The sequence below is a fragment of the Mustelus asterias genome, chromosome X (assembly GCF_964213995.1).
Source record: "Mustelus asterias chromosome X, sMusAst1.hap1.1, whole genome shotgun sequence".
Taxonomy (NCBI): Eukaryota; Metazoa; Chordata; class Chondrichthyes; order Carcharhiniformes; family Triakidae; genus Mustelus; species Mustelus asterias.
In genome coordinates, this window is record NC_135834.1 from 4,439,142 (window position 1) to 4,464,000 (window position 24,859).

General features: G+C 47.1%; 1 protein-coding gene across 2 annotated transcripts in view; it reads left to right on the forward strand.

Moving 5' to 3' along the window:
- Positions 1–1,080: 1,080 nt before the first annotated feature.
- Positions 1,081–24,859, forward strand: part of LOC144481890 (beta-1,4 N-acetylgalactosaminyltransferase 1-like) — a 100,554-nt gene continuing 76,775 nt past the window's right edge. The window contains exon 1 of one of the 2 annotated variants that reach the window (XM_078201051.1): positions 1,081–1,209. In XM_078201051.1, coding sequence (XP_078057177.1) covers positions 1,199–1,209 — 11 coding nt within the window. In that variant the 5' untranslated portion in view covers positions 1,081–1,198. The remainder of the gene's footprint in view (positions 1,210–24,859) is intronic. The other variant, XM_078201050.1, reaches the window with a different exon arrangement.

Here is a 24,859-nt window from a genome sequence, read left to right on the forward strand (position 1 = left end):
CATTAATTGTCACATGCATTGGGATACAGTGAAAAGTATTGTTTCTTGTGCATTATACAGACAAAGCATACCGTTCATAGAGTACATAGGGGAGAAGGAAAGGAGCGGGTGCAGAATATAGTGTTACAGTAACAGCGAGGGTGTAGAGAAAGATCAACTTAATATTTGATTTGATTTATTCTTGTCACATGTATTGGGATACAGTGAAAAGTATTGTTTCTTGCGCGCTATAACAGACAAAGCATACTGTTCATAGAGTACATAGGGGAGAAGGAAAGGAGAGGGTGCAGAATTGATGTTACAGCCACCAATAGCGTATAGAGAAAGATCAGTTTAATATTTGATTTGATTTATTCTTGCCACATGTATTGGGATACAGTGAAAAGTATTGTTTCTTGCGTGTTATACAGACAAAGCAGACCGTTCATAGAGTACATAGGGGAGAAGGAAAGGAGAGGGTGCAGAATATAGTGTTACAGTCACAGCTAGGGTGACGAGAAAGATCAGCTTAATATTAGATTTATTATTATCACATACTGGGATGCAGTGAAAAACATTGTTTCTTGTGCATTATACAGACAAAGCATACCGTTCATAGAGTACATAGGGGAGAAGGAAAGGAAAGGATGCAGAATATAGTGTTACAGTCATAGCTAGGTTGTAGAGAAAGATCAACTTAATATTTGATTTGATTTATTATTGTCACATGTATTGGGATACAGTGAAAAGTATTGTTTCTTGCGCTATACAGACAAAACATACCGTTCATAGAGTACATAGGGGAGAAGGAAAGGAGAGGATGCAGAATGTCGTGTTGCCGTTACAGAGAGGGAGAAGTAAAAGATCACAGCTTAACTATATATATATATAGAATCTTTCGAAATCTTTACCCCAAGAAGTTGTGGAGGCTGACCCCTTGAACATGACATGAAAGTCAGTCGCTAATTAATAAGAGTTTCAAGTCATGAACTGGCATTTGGGTTCTCCTGTACCGTATTATTGGGCTGCATGGGTGCATTCCTCTCTCTCTCTGTCTCTCCACCCACCCCGGCTCCTATGCTGTTCTGCAGCCATCCCACTGGAGGGAGTGAATTCGAGGTCTCGGCAGCAAGCCGCTCTACCATCGACCAGGGAAGCGGCGCAGATATCAGAATGTGGAACGCATCCGTCCATTCCCACAAAGAGAGGATGCATGTAAATGCCTAACAGGTAGGACAAGTCTTGCGTTCGCCAGCTGATTGTAAACAGCCCCCCCCTCCCCCTTTTCCTTTTTTAAATGCCATCTTTCTGGAGAAGGAATCCTTTGGAAATCCGCCCCCTTTCTGGCGTTGTTATTTTTTCCTGTCTCTTGCAGAATGATTTGTACGGTGGGACAATAGAATTTAACAAAAAAAATAACACACGTTCGACTATTTTATTTTTGGTGCATGTATGGCCATTATATTCCGAGGTGGGGAGGGATAGATCCCAGTATTGGACATTTCATTTAGTGATTCTGGAAAGGTAAGTGACAATCTGTCCACACAACCTTCATCCCAAATGTTCTTTGTGATTTTTAATCTATTGTGAAATTGCACTGCAGTGTGTGTGTATATTTCTCACTGGTTCGGGTTGCGTCCTGTGTCTTCATAGGTTATTTAGAAAGATATGATTATTTAAAATTCTGGCACAGCTCACATTTCTCATATATAATGTTTGTTTTTTTATTTGGGGGGGGGGGGGAGTGGACTGCAATATCATCACGTGGTAACGTGATGGCTTTGCATGTTGAGAATGGGGAGTGAGAGATTCTTGTGATTTGCATTCAGACTCTTCGCTGGAATATAACACTGGTCAGGAACTACAAATAGTCAAAAGCTTCTTTCTGGGGCAAGGGAAGGGAGGGGGGGGGGAAATCCCCAGCTCTCTCCAAAGATATTTGCATTTAAACAGCACCTTTAATGTGTCACCGGAGTAATTGGGAAGAATTTGACACCGAAAAATCTCTGACGAAGGGTCATCCAGACTCGAAACGTTGGCCCGATTCTCCCTCCACAGATGCTGTCAGACCTGCTGAGATTTTCGAGCACTTTCTGTTTTTGTGTGGATTAATTAAAATTGGTGAACCTCAAGATGTTGGAATTGGAACGGTGCAGAGATCTTGTGGACGGCACAGTGGTTAGCACTGCTGCCCCTCAGCGCCAGGGATCCGCGTTCGATTCCGGCCTTGGGTCACTGTCTGTGTGGAGTCTGCACGTTCTCCCCGTGTCTGCGTGGGTTTCCACCGGGTGCTCCGGTTTCCTCCCACAGTCCAAAGATGTACAGGTTAGTGGATTAGCTATGCTAAATTGCCCCTTAGTGTCTAAAGATGTGTGGGCTAGGTGGATTGGCCATGCTAAATTGCCCCTTAGTGTCCAAAGATTTGCAGGTTTGGTGGATTGGCCATGCTAAATTGTCCCTTAGTGTCCAAAGATGTGTGGGCTAGGTGGATTGGCCATGCTAAATTGCCCCTTAGTGTCCAAAGATGTGTAGGTTAGGTGGATTGGCCATGCTAAATTGCCCCTTAGTGTCCAAAGATTTGCAGGTTAGGTGGATTGGCCATGCTAAATTGCCCCTTAGTGTCCAAAGATTTGCAGGTTTGGTGGGTTGGCCATGCTAAATTGTCCCTTAGTGTCCAAAGATGTGTAGGTTAGGTGGATTGGCCATGCTAAATTGCCCCTTAGTGTCCAAAGATTTGCAGGTTTGGTGGGTTGGCCATGCTAAATTGTCCCTTAGTGTCCAAAGATGTGTAGGTTAGGTGGATTGGCCATGCTAAATTGCCCCTTAGTGTCCAAAGATGTGCAGGTTAGGTGGATTGGCCATGCTAAATTGCCCCTTAGTGTCCAAAGATTTGCAGGTTTGGTGGGTTGGCCATGCTAAATTGTCCCTTAGTGTCCAAAGATGTGTAGGTTAGGTGGATTGGCCATGCTAAATTGCCCCTTAGTGTCCAAAGATTTGCAGGTTTGGTGGGTTGGCCATGCTAAATTGCCCCTTAGTGTCCAAAGATGTGCAGGTTAGGTGGATTGGCCATGCTAAATTGCCCCTTAGTCATGGGGATTAGTAGGGTAAAAACATGTGGTTACGGGGATAGGGCCAGGTTGGGACTGTTGTCAGTGCAGGCTCGATGGGCTGAATAGCCTCTTTCTGCCTCCACAGATGCTGCCGGACCTGCCGAGTTTGTCCAGCAGTTTCTGTTTTTGTGTGGATTAATTAAAATTGGGGATGCTTGAGATGCTGGCATTGGAAGAGTGCAGAGATCTGTGGGTGGCACAGTGGTTAGCACTGCTGCCTCACAGTGCCAGGGACCTGGGTTCGATTCCAGCCTCGGGTCACTGTCTGTGTGGAGTCTGCACGTTCTCCCTGTGTCTGCGTGGGTTTCCTCCGGGTGCTCTGGTTTCCTCCCACACTCCAAACATGTGTAGGTTAGGTGCATCACCCATGCTAAATTGCTCCTTAGTGTCCAAAGATGTGCAGGTTAGGTGGATTGGCCGTGCTAAATTGACTCTTAGTGTCAGAGAGACTTGTGGGGTAAATACTTGAGTAATAGTTTTAAGGTTTGTCAGTGTCACAAGTAGGCTTACATTAACACTGCAATGAAGTCACTGTGAAAATCCCCAAGTCGCCACACTCCTGTTCGGGTACACTGAGGGAGAATTTAGCACGGCCAGTGCACCTAACCAGCACGTCTTTCGGACTGTGGGAGGAAACCGGAGCACCCGGAGGAAACCCACGCAGACACTGGGGAGAACGTGCAGACTCCACACAGACAGTGACCCGAGGCTGGAATTGAACCCAGGTCCCTGGCGCTGTGAGGCAGCAGTGCCAACCACTGTGCAAAATGTGACAGAATGGGTGAGAGAGGAGGAGCAGCGTAAGAAAGGCTTGCATTTGTGTAGCCCCTTTCATGACCTTGGGATGCCCCAAAGCACTTGCAGCCAGTGAAGTACTCTGGAAGTATAGTCAGCGGCACGGTAGCACAGTGGTTAGCACTGCTGCTTCACAGCTCCAGGGTCCCGGGTTCGATTCCCGGCTCGGGTCACTGTCTGTGTGGAGTTTGCACATTCTCCTCGTGTCTGCGTGGGTTTCCTCCGGGTGCTCCGGTTTCCTCCCACAGTCCAAAGATGTGCGGGTTAGGTTGATTGGCCAGGTTAAAAATTGCCCCTTAGAGTCCTGAGATGCGTAGGTTAGAGGGATTAGCGGGTAAATATGTGGGGATAGGGCCTGGGTGGGATTGTGGTCGGTGCAGACTCGATGGACCGAATGGCCTCCTTCTGCACTGTAGGGATTCTATGATTCTATGTTGCAATGTCGGCGACAGAGCGGTCTGTGTAGCTCTCTCGAGCAGCAATTTATGTTTGCGATGTTAATGCCTGTGCTGAACTCTGTTGCTTGTCTGCACAGCAAATGAGAATTGAGGTTGATGTTGATTGAGAGAGGTATTGGCCATGGCATGGGGGAACGCTCCGCCATTCAAAATGCAGGGTGCCTTCACGTCCTCTTCAGGAAGGCTGACGGGCTGCGTCTTAAAGATGGCATCTCGGACAATGCTGCATTTCCTTCACGCTGCAGACGACACAAAGATAAGTGGAAAAGTGAATCGTGTGGAGGACGGAGAAGATCTGCAGAGAGATTTGGACAGGCTGAGTGAGTGGGCGAGGATATGGCAAATGGAGTATAACGTTGAGAAATGCGAGGTTATACACTTTGGAGGAAATAATAACAAATGGGATTACTATCTCAATGGAAACAAATTAAAACATGCTACCGTGCAAAGGGACCTGGGGGTCCTTGTGCATGAGACGCAAAAGCCCAGTCTGCAGGTACAACAGGTGATCAAGAAGGCAAATGGGATGTTGGCCTATATTGCGAGGGGGATAGAATATAAAAGCAGGGATGTCTTGATGCACCTGTACAGGGCATTGGTGAGGCCGCAGCTGGAATACTGTGTGCAGTATTGGTCCCCTTATATGAGGAAGGATATATTGGCATTGGAGGGAGTGCAGAGAAGGTTCACCAGGTTGATACCGGAGATGAGGGGTTTGGATTATGAGGAGAGGCTGAGGAGATTGGGTTTGTACTCGTTGGAGTTTAGAAGGATGAGGGGGGATCTTATGGAGACTTATAAGATAATGCGGGGGCTGGATAGGGTGGAGGCGGAGAGATTCTTTCCACTTAGTAAGGAAGTTAAAACTAGAGGACACAGCCTCAAAATAAAGGGGGGTCGGTTTAAGACAGAGTTGAGGAGGAACTTCTTCTCCCAGAGGGTGGTGAATCTCTGGAATTCTCTGCCCACTGAGGTGGTGGAGGCTACCTCGCTGAATATGTTTAAAGCGCGGATGGATGGATTCCTGAGCGGTAAGGGAATTAAGGGTTATGGGGATCAGGCGGGTAAGTGGTACTGATCCACGTCAGATCAGCCATGATCTTATTGAATGGCGGGGCAGGCTCGAGGGGCTAGATGGCCTACTCCTGCTCCTATTTCTTATGTTCTTATTATGTTCTTATGGAGCTGCGTCCAAGCTTTGTGTGCTCTAAGCTGCTGGAGTTGAAATTGAACCCTGAACCTACTGAGACAGGAACTCTGTCCACCGAGCCAAGGCTACTACTGGAACTTTGGTAAAAGAGGAAACAGCTGCTTCCAGCGTGAACTCACTGGCTGAGGATTTGATTTGATTTGATTTATTGTTGTCACATAGGAACTAGAAGCAGGAGGAGGCCATTTGGCCCTTCGATCCTGCTCTGTCATTCATTTTGATCATGGCTGATCATCGAATTCAATATCCTGATCCCACCTCCCCCCATATCCCTTGAACTCCTTAGCCCCAATAAATGGGTAATTTAAATCTCAATCAACAACAGTTAAACAGTTGAGGCCAAAACGTTGTGTGATTTCTTCTTGAAATCTCACAACGTTTTGGCCTCAACTACTTTCTGTGGGAGTGAATTCCACACATTCACCACCCTCTGGGTGAAGAAATTTCTCCTCATCTCAGTTCTAAAAGGTTTACCCCCTTATCCTCAAACTATGACCCCTAGTTCTGGACTCCCCCCACCATCGGGAACATTCTTTCTGAATCTACCCTGTCTAACCCTGTTAGAATTTTATAAGTTTCTATGAGATCCCCTCTCACTCTTCTAAACTCCAGTGAATATAATCCTAACCGACTTAGTCTCTCCTCATTTGACAGACCTGCCATCCCAGGAATCAGCCTGGTAAACCTTCGCTGTACTCCCTCTATAGCAAGGACATCCTTCCTCAGATAAGGACACCAAAACTGCACACAATAAACCAAAACTGCACACAATACTCCAGGTGTGGCCTCACCAATGCCCTAAGCAATTGGGATACTGTGAAAAACATTGTTTCTTGCACACTATGAACATACCGTTCATAGAGTACATAGGGGAGAGGGTGCAGGATATAGTGTTGCAGTTACATGCAGGGTGAAGAGAAAGATCAGCTTAATATGTGATAGGACCATTCAAAAGTCTTACAGCAGCAGGGAAGAAGCTGTTCTTCAGTCAGTTGGTACATGAACTCAGACCTTTGCATCTTTTTCCCGACGAAAGAAGGTGGAAGAGAGAATGTCCTGGGTTCGTGGGGTCCTTGATTATGTTGGCTGCTTTTCTGAGGCAGCAGGAAGTGTAGACAGAGTCAATGGATGGGAGGCTGGTTTGAGTGATGGATTGGGCTATGTTCACAACACTTTGTAGTTCCTTGTGGTCTTGGGCAGAGCAGGAGCCATACCAAGCTGTGATACAACCAGAAAGGATGCTTTCTATGGTGCATCTGTAAAAGTTGGTGAGAGTCGAAGCGGACATGCCAAATTTCCTTAGTCTTCTGAGAAAGTAGAGGCGTTGGTGGGCTTTCTTAACTATAGTGTCGGCATGGGGGGACCAGGACAGGTTGTTGGTGATCTGGACACCTAAAAACTTGAAGCTTTCGACCATCTTCATTTCATCCCCATTGATGTAGACAGGGGCATGTTCTCCTTTACGCTTCCTGAAGTCGATGACAATCTCCTTCGTTTTGTTGACATTGAGGGAGAGATTATTGTTGCCGCACCAGTTCACCAGATTCTTTATCTCATTCCTATACTCTGTCTCGTATGGTGGTGTCATCAGCAAACTTGAAAATCGAATTGGAGGGGAATTTGGCCACACAGTCATAGGTGTATAAGGAGTATAGTAGGGAGCTGAGGGCAGAGCCTTGTGGGGCACCGGTGTTGAGGATGATCGTGGAGGAGGTGGTGTTGCCTATCCTTACTGATTGTGATCTGTGGGTTCGGAAGTTCAGGATCCAGCCGCAGAGGGAGGAGCCGAGGCCCAGGCCACGGAGTTTGGAGCAGAGTTTCGTAGGAATCGTGATGTTGAAGGCTGAGCTGTAGTCAATAAATAGGAGTCTGACATGGTGTTCTTGTTATCTAGGTGTTCCAGGGTTGAGTGCAGGGCCAGGGAAATGGCGTCTGCTGTGGACCTGTTGCGGCGGTGGGCGAACTGTAGTGGATCCAGGTAGTCCGGGAGGCTGGAATTGATTCATGTCATGACTAACCTTTCGAAGCACTTCATAATGATGGATGCCAGAACCACCGGGCGGTGGTCATTAAGGCACGCTGCCTGGCTTTTCTTTGGTACTGGGATGATGGTTGTCTTCTTCACAGAAACCCTACAGTGCAGAAGGAGGCCATTTGGCCCATCGAGTCTGCACTGACAGCAATCCCATTCAGGCCCTATCCCTGAAACCCCACATATTTACCCTGCTAATCCTTTTGACGTACATCCCTGGACACTAAGGGGTAATTTAGTATGGCCAATCAACCTGACCTGCACATCTTTGGACTGTTGGAGGAAACCCACGCAGACACGGGGAGAACGTGCAGATTCCGCTCAGACAGTGACCCAAGCTGAGAATCGAACCCGGGTCCCTGGCGCTGTGAGGCAGCAGTGCTAACCACTGTGCCGCCCTATCTTGAAGCAGATAGGAGGAGAAGCCATTCAGGGAGATGAGTGGGACTAACAAAATTGTTGTTGATGGAGATTTAAATTACCCATTTATTGATCAGGACAGGGAAGGAGCAAATGTCTCCTGGACTGCTTCCCCGAGCAATCTGTTCATTTGATTTGATTTATTATTGTCACATGTATTAACAGACAGTAAAAAGTATTGTTTCTTGCGCACTATACAGACAAAGCATACCATTCATAGAGAAGGAAACGAGAGAGTGCAGAATGTAGTGTTACAGTCATGGCTAGGGTGTAGAGAAAGATCAACTTAATGCAAGGCAAGTCCATTCAGAAGTCTGACAGCAGCAGGGAAGAAGCTGTTCTTGAGTCGGTTGGTACGTGACTTCAGACTTTTGTATCTTTTTCCCGACGGAAGAAGGTGGAAGAGAGTATGTCCGGGGTGTGTGGAGTCCTTAATTATGCTGGCTGCTTTCCCGAGGCAGCAGGAAGTGTAGACAGAGTCAATGGATGGGAGGCTGGTTTGTGTGATGGACTGGGCTGCATTCACAACCTTTTGTAGTTTCTTGCGGTCTTGGGCAGAGCAGGAGCCATACCAAACTGTGATACAACCAGAAAGAATGCTTTCTGCGGTGCATCTGTAAAAGTTGGTGAGAGTTGTAGCTGACATGCCAAATTTCCTTAGTCTTCTGAGAAAGTAAAGACGTTGGTGGGTTTTCTTAACTATAGTGCTGGCATGGGGGGGACCAGGACAGGTTGTTGGTGATCTGGACACCTAAAAACCTGAAGCTCTCGACCCTTTCTACTTCGTCCCCGTTGAGGTAGACAGGGGCATGTTCTCCTTTACACTTCTTGAAGTCGATGACTATCTCCTTCGTTTTGTGGACATTGAGGGAGAGATTATTGTTGCCGCACCAGTTCACCAGATTCTCTATCTCATTCCTGTACTCTTATGCTTGCAAAGGAAGAGTTTTAGTTGTGACTTATCAGTTTAATGTTTAACTGTAGGTGAAGACCCAGCAGCTATAAGATTTACAAAAAACAAACAAGTTCATACAACGCCAAGTGCACCAGATTGGAAGAGGGCAGATTTTACGAAGACGAGGAGTGGGTTGGCTACGGTCCGATGATAACTTGGTACCTGGGAGTGCAAATTGATAGGGGGATTGGGTAAAGAGTGAGTGAATGACATTGTAGATTTTCTTTTGTGTGGTTTGAAAAGGCGAGTTATTCTATGCTTCTAAATTCCATGAATGAATAAAGAGATTCAAAAGTAAATTAAACTTGAATAAGCGTGCGTATAGATATAGAAACATAGAACATAGAAAAGCTACAGCACAAACAGGCCCTTCGGCCCACAAGTTGCGCCGAACATGTCCCTACCTACTAGGCTTACCTATAACCCTCTATCTTACTAACTTCCATCAACTTATCCAAAAGTCTCTGAAAAGACCTTATCAAATCCGCCTCCACCACCACTACCGGCAGCCAATTCCACGCTCTGAGTGAAAAACTTACCCCTAACATCTCCTCTGTACCTACTCCCCAGCACCCTAAACCTGTGACCTCTTGTGGCAACCATTTCAGCCCTGGGTAAAAGCCTCTGAGAATCCACTCTATCAATACCTCTCAACATCTTATACACCTCTATCAGGTCACCTCTCATCCTTCGCTTCTCCAAGGAGAAAAGACCGAGCTCTCTCAACCTATCCTCATAAGGCATGCCACCTAATCCAGGCAACATCCTTGTAAATCTCCTCTGCACCCTTTCTATGGCTTCCACATCCTTTCTGTAATGAGGTGACCAGAACTGGGCACATACTATTCCTCTCCAGATGTTCATAAATCCTGCCTCTCAGGATCTTCTCCATCAACTTACCAACCACTGAGGTTAGACTCACTGGTCTATAATTTCCTGGACTATCTCTTCTCCCCTTCTTGAATAGCGGAACCACATCCGCAATCCTCCAATCCTCCGGAACCTCTCCCGTCTCCATTGATGATGCAATGATCATCGCCAGAGGCACAGCAATCTCTTCCCTCGCCTCCCACAGTAACCTGGGGTACATCCCATCCGGTCCCGGCGATTTATCTAACTTGATGGTTTTCAAAAGCTCCAACACATCCTCTTTCCTAATGTCCACATACTCAATCTTCTCAGTCCACTGCAAGTTTGCACTGCAACTACCAAGATCCTTTTCCACTGTGAATACTGAAGCAAAGTATTCATTGAGTACCTCTGCCATTTCTACCGGTTCTATACAGACTTTCCCACCGTCACATTTGATAGGTCCTACTCCTTCACATCTTATCTTCTTGCTCTTAACATACTTGTAGAATGCCTTGGGGTTTTCCTTTATCCTGTCTGCCAAGGCCTTCTCATGACCACTTCTTGCTCTTCTAATTTCCCTCTTAAGTTCCTTCCTACTAGTCGTATACTCTTCTAGATTTCTAACATTACCTAGCTCCCTGAACCTTTTGTAAGCTTTTCTTTTCTTGACTAAATTCGTTACAGCTTTTGTGCACCATGGTTCCTGTAACCTACCATAACTCCCCTGTCTCATTGGAACGTTGCAGAGCTCCAGACAAATTCCTTGAAAATTTGCCACATTTCTTCTGTACATTTCCCTGAGAAAACCTCCTTCCAATTTATGCCTCTAATTTCCTGCCTAATAGCCTCATAATTGCCCTTACTCCAAATAAACACTTTCCAAGCTTGACTGATCCTATCTCTCGCCAATGCTAATGTAAAGGAGATAGAGTTATGATCACTATCCCCAAAATGCTCTCTCACTGAGAGATCTGACACCTGCCCAGGTTCATTCCCTAATACCAAATCAAGTACAGCCTCTCCTCTTGTAGGCTTATCCACATACTGTGTCAGGAAGCCCTCCTGAACACACCTAACAAACTCCTCCCCATCTAAACCCCTTATCCTAGGGATATTCCAATTGATATTTGGGAAATTAAAATCTCCCATCACGACCACTCTGTTATTATCACATCTCTCCAGGATCTGCTTCCCAATCTGCTCCTCCACATCCCTGCTACTATTGGGCGGCCTATAGAAAACACCCAGTAAAGTTACTGACCCCTTCCTGTTTTGAACCTCCACCCACAGAGATTCTGTAGACAATCCCTCTGTGGCGTCCATCTTTTCTACAGCTGTGACACTATCCCTGATCAACAGTGCCACTCCCCCACCCCTTTTGCCTCCTTCCCTGTCCCTCCTGAAACATCTGAAACCCGGCACTTGAAGTATCCAGTCCTGTCCCTGAGATAACCAAGTCTCTGTAATGGCCGCCACATCACACTTCCAAGTAGTGATCCACGCTCGAAGCTCATCCATTTTGTTCACTATACTCCTTGCGTTAAAATAAACACATCTCAACCCTTCGGTCTGAGCGCTCCCCTTCTCCGTCACCTGCCTATCCTCCCTCTCACACTGTCTTCAAGCCCCTTTTATTTTTAAGCTAACCTCCTCTCTCTCAGTCACCTCATTTTGATTCCCACCCCCCAACCATTCTAGTTTAAACACTCCCCAGTAGCCTTAGCAAACCTTCCCGCCAGGATATTGGTCCCCCTGGGATTTAAGTGAAACCCGTCCTTTTTGTACAGGTCGCACTTGCCCCTAAAGAGGTCCCAATGATCCAGGAACCTGAATCCCTGACCCCTGCTCCAATCCCTCAGCCACGCATTTATCCTCCACCTTATTCCGTTCCTTCCCTCACTGTCTCGTGGCACAGGCAGCAATCCCGAGATTACTACCTTTGCGTGAGCACAATCTTCTCGAGAGAGAAGTGAAAGCCACTTCACAAAATATCTAACTTTCTCATTTATCAGGTGCCAAAGTGCCCCTGATGCCTCCCATAACCTCGATTGAAAATGGATAAAATTTGTCCCTGTTATCACACATGCTCGTAGTCTTGTTGTATGGATGGCTCACTCCATGCTGTATCTTGCTAGCGTGGAGCAGGATGGTACGGTGGTACAAGTGGTTAGCACTGCTGCCTCACAGCGCCAGGGACCCAGGTTCGATTCCCGGCTTGGGTCGCTGTCTGTGCGGAGTCTGCACATTCTCCCCGTGTCTGCGTGGGTTTCCTCCGGGTGCTCCGGTTTCAAATAACAGTACAGCACAGGAACAGACCCTTCGGCCCTCCAAGCCTGTGCCCATCACATTGTCCTATCTAGACCAACCGCCTGTATCCTTCTATTCCCTGTCTGTTCATGTGTCTATCCAGATAAGTCTTAACTGTCGCTAACGTAACTGCCTCATCCACCTCACTTGGGAGTGCATTCCAGGCCCCCACCACCCTCTGTGTAAAAAAAACTTCCCCCGCACATCCCCACTGAACCTTTCTCCCCTTATCTTGAACTTGTGCCCCCTTGTAATTGTCATTTCTGCCCTGGGAAGAAGCTTCCAACTGTTCACCCTATCCATACCCCTCATAATTTTATAAACTTCTATCGGGTCACCCCTCAGCCTCCGTCTTTCCAGGGGGAACAATCCCAGTTTATTCAATCTCTCCTCCCACAGTCCGAAAGACATGCAGGTTAAGTGCGTTGGCCATGCTAAATTGTCCCTTAGTATCTAAAGATGTGAAGGTTAGGTGGATTGGTCATGCTAACTTGTCCCTTAGTATCCAAAGATGTGTAGGTTAGGTGGATTGGTCATGCTAACTTGTCCCTTAGTATCCAAAGATGTGCAGGTTAGGTGGATTGGCCATGCTAAATTGTCCCTTAGTGTCCAAAGATGTGCAGGTTAGGTGGATTGGCCATGCTAAATTGCCCCTTAGTGTCCAAAGATGTGCAGGTTAGGTGGATTGGTCATGCTAACTTGTCCCTTAGTATCCAAAGATGTGTAGGTTAGGTGGATTGGTCATGCTAACTTGTCCCTTAGTATCCAAAGATGTGCAGGTTAGGTGGATTGGCCATGCTAAATTGCCCCTTAGTGTCCAAAGATGTGCAGGTTAGGTGCATTGGCCGTGCTAAATTCTCCCTCAGTGTACCCGAACAAGCGCCGGAGTGTGGCGACTAGGGGATTTTCACAGTAACTTCGTTGCGGTGTTAATGTAAGCCTACTTGTGACAGTGATAAATAAATTTAAAACATGAGATGGACCCTTCTTTTGTACCCTTTAGCCTGAAAAATGTTTTGTGGAACGATTTACTTTTAAGTGTGAGTTAATAACGGTGCTTTAGGGAAGGAAATCTACCGTCCTTACCTGGTCTGGCCTACATGTGACTCCAGAGCCACAGCAATGTGGCTGACTCTCAACTGCCCTCGGGCAACTAGGGATGGGCAATAAATGCTGGCCCAGCCAGCGACGCCCATGTCCCACACCCATGTCCCACGAACGAATAATAAAACAATGTCGCTGAGAACAGATAGTATAATATGGGACAAAAATGCGCTGTGATCTCAAAGAGCCACGATCCACTATTGAAAGAGACTTGAGCTAATTACACTGCTGTAAATCACAGAGTGTTTTTGGCTCAGACTTTCCCTGACTGTTTTGAAGTTATTTTTCTATTGCTTTCCTCTTTTTTACTTCACTTTTTATGATTTGTTCTTGGGGTGTGGGTGTCGCTGGCTGGGCCAGCATTTATTGCCCATCTCTGAGGGCATTTAAGACTCAACCACATTGCAGGGGCCTGTAGAGTGGCAGCGCCCACCACTGCCCGGTGGGCAGCGACAAGGTGTCAGACTGGCAGTGCCAAGGTGCCAGGTTGGCACTGCCCACGGGGCACCACCCCCCCTTGCCCTCAGCCTCCCCGGGAAGCCTCCGGTTCTGCCATCGGGGGCAACATGGCTGTTCCCCGTTTGTGGGGGGGGGGGGGGGGGGCTGGTGTTTTCCGCGCCGGAGAGAACCTCTCCCGGTGAGGCAATCAAGGCAGGCGGGCCCAGATGAATGAGCGCCAGGCTCGCTAATCACATTGAAATGAACATTATACGGAATTTAAATAAATTAACCAGCTTCTCGCCGGAAACGTGCGAGAGGCTGACCGCGCCGGATATCCGGTTCTGGTAAGATCGCGAGAGCCGCGAAATTGGGCGCGATCCTGATTTAAGCATGGAAACATAGAAGATAGGAGCAGGAGGAGGCCATTCGGCCCTTCGAGCCTGCTCCACCAATCATCACCATCATAGCTGATCATCCAACTCAATAGCCTAATCCTGCTTTCTCCCCATAACCTTTAACCCCATTCACCCCAAGTGCTATATCCAGCCGCCTCTTGAATACATTCAATGCTTTGGCATCAACTACTTCCTGTGGTAATGAATTCCACAGGTTCACCGGGTGAAGAAATGTCTCCTCACCTCCGTCCTAAATGGTCTACCCCCAATCCTCAGACTGTGACCCCTGGTTCTGGACTCCCCCACCATCGGGAACATCCTCCCTGCATCTACCCTGTCTAGTCCTGTTAGAATTTTATAAATCTCTATGAGATTCCCCCTCATTCGTCTGAACTCCAGTGAAAACAATCCTAACTGAGTCAATCTGTCCTCATACATCAGTCCCGCCTTTTCCCCCCATCACTCGGCTCTTGCAGGGTTGTACCGGCTTGCGGCCGATATGTTTTTATGTCAAGAGATATTCCCACATTTTTTCATTATTCGGAGTCAAAACAAGAGTCTGCGTGAGGATGAAAGCACCTAACAATTCATTTGTCTAATTAATGAGCTCCGGCAGAGGCTGTTATTAGTTTAAAAAGAGTGGGCGCCATCAGGATTTTTTTTAAAGTAAAGATTGAAACAGAAACACAAAATCCTCTTGGGATTTAAAAAAAAAACATCAGGGAAATGACAGCTTGCAAGGAATCCGATCACATCAACGTGGATATACCTAACTCACCAATGAACAAGGGATGCACGGCAAGGATGAGATGGAATAAAAGCAGACGCCAAGTGGTTAGGTTGGGAGTGCTGTTAGATTTAATCGTTTAAAGTTTAAAGTCAGCACGGTAGCACAGTGGTTAGCACTGCTGCCTCACAGTGCCGGGGACCCGGGTTCGATTCCAGCCTCAGGTCACTGTCTGTGCGAAGTCTGCACGTTCTCCCCGTGTCTGCGTGGGTTTCCTCCGGGTGCTCCGGTTTCCTCCCACACTCCAAAGATGTGCGTGTTTGGTGGATTGGCCATGCTAAATTGTCCCTTAGTGTCCAAAGATGTGCAGGTTAGGTGGATTGGCCATGCTTAATTGCCCCTTTGTCAGGGGGGACTAGCAGGGTAAATATGTGGGGTTACGGGGATAGGGGCTGGGTGGGATTGTTGTCAGTGCAGGCTCGATGGGCTGAATGGCCGCCTCCTGCACTGGACGGATTCTATGACTATTTATTAGTGTCACAAGTCGGCTTATATTAACACTGCAATTAAGTTACTGTGAAAATCCCCCAGTCATAACACTCCGACTCCTGTTCAGGTCCACTAAGGGACAATTTAGCATGGCCAATCCACCGAACCTACACATCTTTGGACACTAAGGGACAATTTAGCATGGCCAATCCACCTAACCCGCACATCTTTCGGCGTGTGGGAGGAAACCGGAGCACCCGGGGGAAACCCACGCAGACACGGGGAGAATGTGCAGACTCCACACAGACAGTCACCCAAGCTGGGAATCGAACCCGGGTCCCTGGCGCTGTGAGGCAGCAGTGCTAACCCATTGTGTAATCGTGGCTATCAAAGGGGAATTGGATGATTCATCCCAAGAGGAAGACAGTTGCAGGGCTTCAGGGAAAGGGCAGGAGTGGGGAGTTGCTTTCGCAGAGAACCGGCTTGGAGATGATGGGCCAAATGGCCACCTCCTGTGCTGTACCCATGTTATGAATCGAAATGCACCAAGATCCTCAAAACCGCTAAGATATGGAATTTGCACAGTTATTGATTCTTTGTGTCATTACTGCATGGGATTTGCATAATGTTGTTTTCTGTTCCTTTTCTGTGCACAGCCTGCACTCTCTGAATAGACAATAAGAGTAATACCAAGTGGGATACATCAGTAAAATGTGTGATCCACTTGTTCACTGTCGAACAATATGTTCCTTTGTTCTTGGGCTAAGCAGAGACATTTTTAACAACAGTTTTTGGCTTGTTGAGAAACATCAACAACAGGGCCTGCGCCCCATAATGGAGGCCAGTGTCAAGGGCCAATGAGAGTTGGGAGAGATGATGAGGTAAGTTGTGGCTGGTTGAGCCACTTTTCAGTCGCTGGTGGTTGGGAATGAAGCCTGTGGGAAGGTGAAGGCTTGCACAGATTGGCAGCCCCTGGGAAAGAATTGGAGGTGGCAATGGTGTGATGAGACTAGATTCCAACACTGTGAGGGAAATATTTGGTTTATTCTTGTCACATGTATTGGGATACAGTGAAAAGTATTGTTTCTTGTGCGTTATACAGACAAAGCATACCATTCATAGAGTACATCGGGGAGAAGGAAAGGAGAGGGTGTAGAATGTAGTGTCACAGTCATAGCTAGGGTGTAGAGAAAGATCAGCTTAATATTTGATTTGATTTATTATTGTCACATGTATTGGGATACAGTGAAAACTATTGTTTCTTGCGTGTTATTCCGGCAAAGCATACTGTTCATAGAGTACATAGGGGAGAAGGAAAGGAGAAGGTGCAGAATATAGTCTTACCGTCTTACATAGAACATAGAACAGTACAGCACAGAACAGGCCCTTCGGCCCACGATGTTGTGCCGAGCTTTATCTGAAACCAAGATCAAGCTATCCCACTCCCTATCATCCTGGAGTGCTCCATGTGCCTATCCAATAACCGCTTAAATGTTCCTAAAGTGTCTGACTCCACTATCACTGCAGGCAGTCCATTCCACACCCCAACCACTCTCTGCGTAAAGAACCTACCTCTGATATCCTTCCTGTATCTCCCACCACGAACCCTATAGTTATGCCCCCTTGTAATAGCTCCATCCACCCGAGGAAATAGTCTTTGAACGTTCGCTCTATCTATCCCCTTCATCATTTTATAAACCTCTATTAAGTCTCCCCTCAGCCTCCTCCGCTCCAGAGAGAACAGCCCTAGCTCCCTCAACCTTTCCTCATAAGACCTACCCTCCAAACCAGGCAGCATCCTGGTAAATCTCCTCTGCACTCTTTCCAGCGCTTCCACATGACCAGAACTGCACACAATATTCCAAATGTGGTCTCACCAAGGTCCTGTACAGTTGCAACATAACCCCACGGCTCTTAAACTCCAACCCCCTGTTAATAAAAGCTAACACACTATAGGCCTTCTTCACAGCTCTATCCACTTGAGTGGCAACCTTTAGAGATCTGTGGATATGAACCCCAAGATCTCTCTGTTCCTCCACAGTCTTCAGAACCCTACCTTTGACCCTGTAATCCACATTTAAATTAGTCCTACCAAAATGAATCACCTCACATTTATCAGGGTTAAACTCCATTTGCCATTTTTCAGCCCAGCTTTGCATCCTATCTATGTCTCTTTGCAGCCTACAACAGCCCTCCACCTCATCCACTACTCCACCAATCTTGGTGTCATCAGCAAATTTATTGATCCACCCTTCAGCCCCCTCCTCCAAGTCATTAATAAAAATCACAAAGAGCAGAGGACCAAGCACTGATCTCTGCGGCACTCCGCTAGCAACCTGCCTCCAATCCGAAAATTTTCCATCCACCACCACCCTCTGTCTTCGATCAGACAGCCAGTTACCTATCCAATCGGCCAACTTTCCCTCTATCCCACACCACCTCACTTTCATCATAAGCCGACCATGGGGGACCTTATCAAACGCCTTACTAAAATCCATGTATATGACATCAACTGCCCTACCTTCATCAACACACTTAGTTACCTCCTCAAAAAATTCAATCAAATTTGTGAGGCACGACTTGCCCTTCACGAATCCGTGCTGACTATCCCGGATTAATCCGCATCTTTCTAAATGGTCGTAAATCCCATCTCGAAGGACCTTTTCCATCAATTTACCAACCACCGAAGTAAGACTAACCGGTCTATAATTACCAGGGTCATTTCTATTCCCTTTCTTAAACAGAGGAACAACATTCGCCATTCTCCAGTCCTCTGGCACCATCCCCGTGGACAGCGAGGACCCAAAGATCAAAGCCAAAGGCTCTGCAATCTCATCCCTTGCCTCCCAAAGAATCCTAGGATACATTTCATCAGGCCCAGGGGACTTATCGACCTTCAGTTTATTCAAAACTGCCAGGACATCCTCCCTCCGAACATCTATTTCCTCCAGCCTATTAGCCTGTAATACCTTCTCTTCCTCAAAAACATGGCCCCTCTCCTTGGTGAACACTGAAGAAAAGTATTCATTCATCACCTCGCCTATCTCTACTGACTCCATACACAAGTTCCCACTACTGTCCTTGACCGGCCCTAACCTCACCCTGGTCATTCTTTTATTCCTCACATAAGAGTAAAAAGCCTTGGGGTTTTCCTTGATCCGACCCGCCAAAGACTTCTCGTGTCCCCTCCTAGCTCTCCTAAGCCCCTTTTTCAGCTCATTCCTTGCTAACTTGTAACCCTCAATCAAGCCATCTGAACCTTGTTTCCTCATCCCTACATAAGCTTCCCTCTTCCTTTTCACAAGACATTCCACCTCTTTCGTGAACCATGGTTCCCTCACTCGGCCATTTCCTCCCTGCCTGACAGGGACATACCTATCAAGGACATCCAGTATTTGTTCCTTGAAAAAGTTCCACTTTTCATTAGTTCCTTTCTCTGACAGTTTCTGTTCCCAACTTATGCCCCCTAATTCTTGCCTAATCGCATCATAATTACCTCTCCCCCAATTGTAAACCTAGTCTTGGCTAGGGTGTAGAGAAAGATCAGCTTAATATATGGTAGGTCCATTCAAAAGTCTGATGGCAGCAGGGAAGAAGCTGTTCTTGAGTCGGTTGCTCAGACTTTTGTATCTTTTTCCTGACGGAAGAAGGTGGAAGAGAGTCTGTCCGGGGTGCGTGGGGTCCTTGATTATGTCGGATGCTTTCCTGAGGCAGCGGGAAGTGTAGACGGAGTCAATGGATGGGAGGCTGGTTTGCGTGATGGATTGGGCTACGTTCTCAACCCATCGTAGTTTCTTGCAGTCTTGGGCAGAGCAGGAGCCATTCCAAGCTGTGATACAACCAGAAAGGATGCTTTCTATGGTGCATCTGCGCCATGGATCTGCATGGATGTTAGGGAACTTGGGGAAATAAATAATGATGTCTTGAGGAATGGACATATTACAGAGAAGGAGGTGCTGGAAGTCTTAAAGCGCATCAAGGTAGATCAATCCCCGGGACCTGATGAAGTGCATCCCAGGACACTGTGGGAGGCTAGGGAGGAAATTGCGGGTCCCCTAGCTGAGATATTTGAATCATCGATAGTCACAGGTGAGACCTGAAGATTGGAGGGTGGCAAATGTGGTGCCTTGGTTTAAAAAGGGCTGCAGGGAAAAGCCTGAGAACTACAGGCTGGTGAGCCTCACATCTGTGGTGACTCAGTTGTTGGAAGGTATTTTGAGAGACAGGATCTACAGGTATTTAGAGATGCAAGGACTGACTAGGGACAGTCAGCATGGCTTTGTGAGTGGAAAATCATGTCTCACAAATTTGATTGAGTTTTCTGAAGGGGTAACCAAGAAGGTAGATGAGGGCAGTGCAGTTGATGTTGTCTACATAGACTTTAGCAAGGCCTTTGACAAGGTACCGCATGGTAGGTTGTTGCATAAGGTTAAACCTCACGGGACCCAGGGTGAGGTATCTAAATGGATACAAAATTGGCTTGACGACAGAAGCCAGAGGGTGGTTGTAGAGGGTTGTATTTCAAATTGGAGACCTGTGACCAGCGGTGTGCCTCAGGGATCAGTGCTGGGTCCACTGTCCCAGTCCCAGTCTATCCAGCCTCTCCTTATAACTCAAACCATTGATGGTTTGAGTTATAAGGAGAGGCTGGATAGACTGGGACTTTTTTCTCTGGAGCGTAGAAGGCTGAGGGGTGATCTCATAGAGGTCTATAAAATAATGAAGGGCACAGATCAGCTGGATAGTCCATATCTTGTCCCAAAGGTAGGGGAGTCTAAAACTAGAGGGCATAGGTTTAAGGTGAGAGGGGAGAGATACAAAAGGGTCCAGAGGGGCAATTTTTTCACACAGAGGGAGGTGAGTGTCTGGAACGAGCTGCCAGAGGTAGTAGTAGAGGCGGGTACAATTTTGTCTTTTAAAAAGCATTAAGACAGTTGTGGTGAACCATTGTTGGTTCCCACCAGGTAGTGCTGAGCCAGGGTCTGGCCAGTACTATGAGTCTGTATATATGTTACTGTTGGGGTTAGGGTTGGGCTGTTCTACATGTTACTGTTGGGGTTAGGGTTGGGCTGTTCTACATGTTACTGTTGGGGTTAGGGTTGGGCTGTTCTACCTGTAATATAGTTATTATGGTACATCCCAGTCTGGCTCCGCCTCCTGGGAGAGGTATAAAGGTCACTGCTCTGTCTGGGACCCTTTAGTCTGGGATCGTGTATTATATATGGTAGCTCTATTGTTGTAGTCAATAAAAGCCTTTATTTCCCCGAGTACCTCTAGCCTCGTGAGTTATATCGCGCATCAACAGTTAAATGGGTAAGATGGGTATAGAGGGATATGGGCCAAATACGGGCAATTGGGACTAGCTTAGGGGTTTTTTAAAAAAAGGGTGGCATGGATTAGTTGGGCCGAGGGGCCTGTTTCCATGCTGTAAACCTCTGTGACTCTATCTGTAATAATTGGTGAGAGTCGTAGCGGACATGCCAAATTTCCTTAGCCTCCTGAGAAAGTAGAGGCGTTGATGGGCTTTCTTAACTATAGCGTCGGCGTGAAGGGACCAGGACAGGTTGTTGGTGATCTGGACACCTAGAAACTTGAAGCTGTTGATGGCGTTACATGAAGAAGAGGTGGGAGGAGGCTTGTGTGGAGCATAAACACTGACGGAGGCCTGTTAGTTCAAATAGCCTGTTTCTAGGTCACAGATGTGATTTAAGGGAAGCAATGGCCTCATGGTAATACCGATAGATTATTAATCAAGATACTCAGCTAATGTTCTGGGTTCGAATCCCGCCACGGCAGATGGTGGAATTTGAATTCAGTATAAAATATCTGGAATTAAGAATCTACTGATGAAACCATTGTCGGAAAAACCCATCTGGGTCACTAATGTCTTTCAGGGAAGGAAATCTGCTGTCCTTACCCGGTCTGGCCTACATGTGACTCACAGCTAGGGATGGGCAATAAAGTTGGCCCTGCCAGTGACGCCCTTTTCCCGCCAATGAATAATAAAAATAAATTTGTGTGCAGGATGGGTTTTTTGGAGTTGAGGGACAAGAAGAGGGAAGTTTGGACAAGCACTGACCATACTGGTGTATGAAAAGAGAAAGTGAAAGAGGTTTCTGCTAGCTGAGGGGTCAATTAGAATTTTAGGTGATTGGTAGAAGGATTAAAGAGTTCATGAGGAAAAACCTTTTCACCAGAGGCCGCTCAGTGTCTGGAATTCACGGCCTAAGGTGGCGGTTGAGAATGAAACGCTCAAATCGTTGAAAAGGTACCTGGATCTCCGTTTGTAGAATCGCTACGGTGCAGAAGGAGGCCACTTGGCCCATCGAGCCTGCACTAACAATAATCCCACAAAGACCCTATCCCCGTAACCCCACGTATTTACCCTACTAATCCCCCTGACACTAAGCGGCAATTTAGCATGGCCAATCCCCCTAACCTACACATCTTTGGACACTAAGGGACAATTTAGCATGGCCAATCCACCTAACCCACACATCTTTGGACACTAAGGGGCAATTTAGCATGGCCAATCCACCTAACCTGCACATCTTTGGACACTAAGGGGCAATTTAGCATGGCCAATCCACCTAACCTACACATCTTTGGACACTAAGGGGCAATTTAGCATGGCCAATCCCCCTAACCTGCACATCTTTGGACACTAAGGGGCAATTTAGCATGGCCAATCCCCCCTAACCTACACATCTTTGGACACTAAGGGACAATTTAGCATGGCCAATCCACCTAACCTACACATCTTTGGACACTAAGGGGCAATTTAGCATGGCCAATCCACCTAACCTGCACATCTTTGGACACTAAGGGACAATTTAGCATGGCCAATCCACCTAACCTGCACATCTTTGGACACTAAGGGGCAATTTAGCATGGCCAATCTACCTAACCTACACATCTTTCGACAGTAAGGGCAATTTAGCATGGCCAATCCACCTAACCTGCACTTCTTTGGAGTGTGGGAGGAAACCCGGGACACCCGGAGGAAACCCACGCAGACACGGGGAGAACGTGCAAACTCCACACAGACAGTGACCCAAGCCGGGAATCGAACCCGGGTCCCTGGCGCTGTGAGGCAGCAGTGCTAACCACTGCGCCACCGTGCCGCCCCGAATGTGTGGAATTCACTCCCACAGAAAGTAGTTGAGACCAAAACGTTGTGTGATTTCAAGAAGAAATTAGATATCGCTCTTGGGGCGAAAGGGACCAAGGGATATGGGGGGGAAAGGGGAATCAGGATATTGAATTTGATGATCAGCCATGATCATAATGAATGGCGGAGCAGGCTTGATGGGCCAAATGGCCTCCTCCTGCTTCCAGTTTCTATGTTCCTATGGTGTGCTGACTTGGATGTGCCAAGTATGCGTGCATGGGTGTGCCACGTGTTTGTGTGGACATGTCGCGCTGTGCCAGTGTCCGGCCATGCAGGGGTGGACATAGACGGTGTACACTGAGTGGTCGGGTCAATTCTAACATGTGGATGGACGGGGAGGGAATTGGGACTGGCGTGGCAGTGGGATTTTAGTGGAGCCAGGATTATCTGCAATCTCTTGAACGGATTGAAAAATCTCTCCCTGCAGTGAGAGTACTGCAGCACAATTACTCTGTGTTTATTGGCTTGCCTGGGTTTGTATTTCTTTTGCATTTTGGAAACTTCTCGTGTTAAGATTGATCTCCTGGGTACTTCTGCAAGCTCAGCAACTTTCAGATCTTGGCTCTACCAGTTATGACTGAATGTTTATTAACAACAGTAACAGTGGCACGGTGGCACAGTGGTTAGCACCGCTGCCTCACAGCGCCAGGGACCCGGGTTCGATTCCCGGCCTCGGGTCACTGTCTGTGTGGACACTGCACATTCTTCCCGTGTCTGTGTGGGTTTCCTCCGGGTGCCCCGGTTTCCTCCCACACTCCAAAGATGTGCAGGTTAGGTACAAAGAACCGTACAGAACAGGCCCTTCGGCCCTCCAAGCCTGCACCGACCATGTTTACCTATCTAGATCAACCGCCTGTATCCCTCTATTCCCTGTCATGTGTCTATCCAGATAAGTCTTAAATATCGCTAACGTATCTGCCTCAACCACCTCACTTGGCAGCGCATTCCAGGCCCCCACCACCCTCTGTGTAAAAAACTTCCCCCGCACATCTCCACTGAACCTTTCCCCCCTTATCTTCAACTTGTGCCCCCTTGTAATTGTCATTTCTGTCCTGGGAAAAAGCTTCCAACTGTTCACCCTATCCATATCCCTCATAATTTTCTAAACTTCTGTCAGGTCGCCCCCTCAGCCTCCGTCTTTGCAGGGAGAACAATCCCAGTTTATTCAATCTCTCCTCATAGCTAATACCCTCCATACCAGGCAACATCCTGGTAAATCTTTTCTGTACCCCCTCCAAAGCCTCCATGTCCTTCTGGTAGTGTGACGACCAGAATTGGACACAGTATTCCAAATGTGGCCTAACCAACATTTTATACAACTGTAACATAATTTGCCAACTCGATGCCCCGTCCGATGAAGGCAAGCATGCCATATGGTTTCTGCACCACCTTTTCCACCTGTGCTGCCACTTTTAAGGATCTGTGGACCTGTACTCCCAGATCTCTCTGTGTGTCTATACTCCTGATGGTTCTGCCATTTATTTTATAGCTCCCACCTGGATTGGATCTACCAAAATGCAACACCTTGCATTTATCCGGATTAAATTCCATCTGCCATTTCTCCGCCCAATTTTCCAGCCTAACTATATCCTGCTGTATTCTCTGACAATCTTCGTCACTATCCGTAACTCTGCCAATCTTGGTATCATCCGCAAACTCGCTAATCAGACCAGCTACGTTTTCTTCCAAGTCATTATATATATTACAAACAGCAGAGGTCCCAGCACTGATCCCTGCGGAACACCACGCGTTACAGACCTCCATTCAGAAAAACACCCTTCCACCGCTACCCTCTGTCTTCTATGGCCGAGCCAGTTCTGAATCCATCTAGCTAGTTCATCCCTGATGCTGTGAGATTTAATCTTCTGCACCAACCTGTCATGAGGGACCTTGTCAAATACCTTACTAAAGTCCATGTAGACAACATCCACAAGTAGATTGGCCATGTTAAATTGTCCCTTAGTGTCCAAAGATGTGTAGGTTAGGTGTATTGGCCATGTTAAATTGTCCCTTAGTGTCCAAAGATGTGTAGGTTAGGTGGATTGGCCATGTTAAATTGTCCCTTAGTGTCCAACAATGTGTAGGTTAGGTGGATTGGCCATGCTAAATTGTCCCTTAGTGTCAGGGGGATTAGCAATGTAAATAGGTGGGGTTACGGGGTTAGGGTTTGGGTGGGATTGTTGTCAGTGCAGGCTCGATGGGCCTAATGGCCTTTTTCTGCACTGCAGGGATTTTATAATTCTATGCATGAAGTAAAAATTAAAAGAAAAATCATCTTCCTGTCTACAGGCACTATGTTGCCCCAGGCAAAGTGGGATTTTACAGTTTTTCCTTGGCCCCCAACTCTTGAATCGCCACTATCTGGTGCCTGGTCTGCTGGAGGATCCGCAAACTAAGAATACTCCTCTGACACT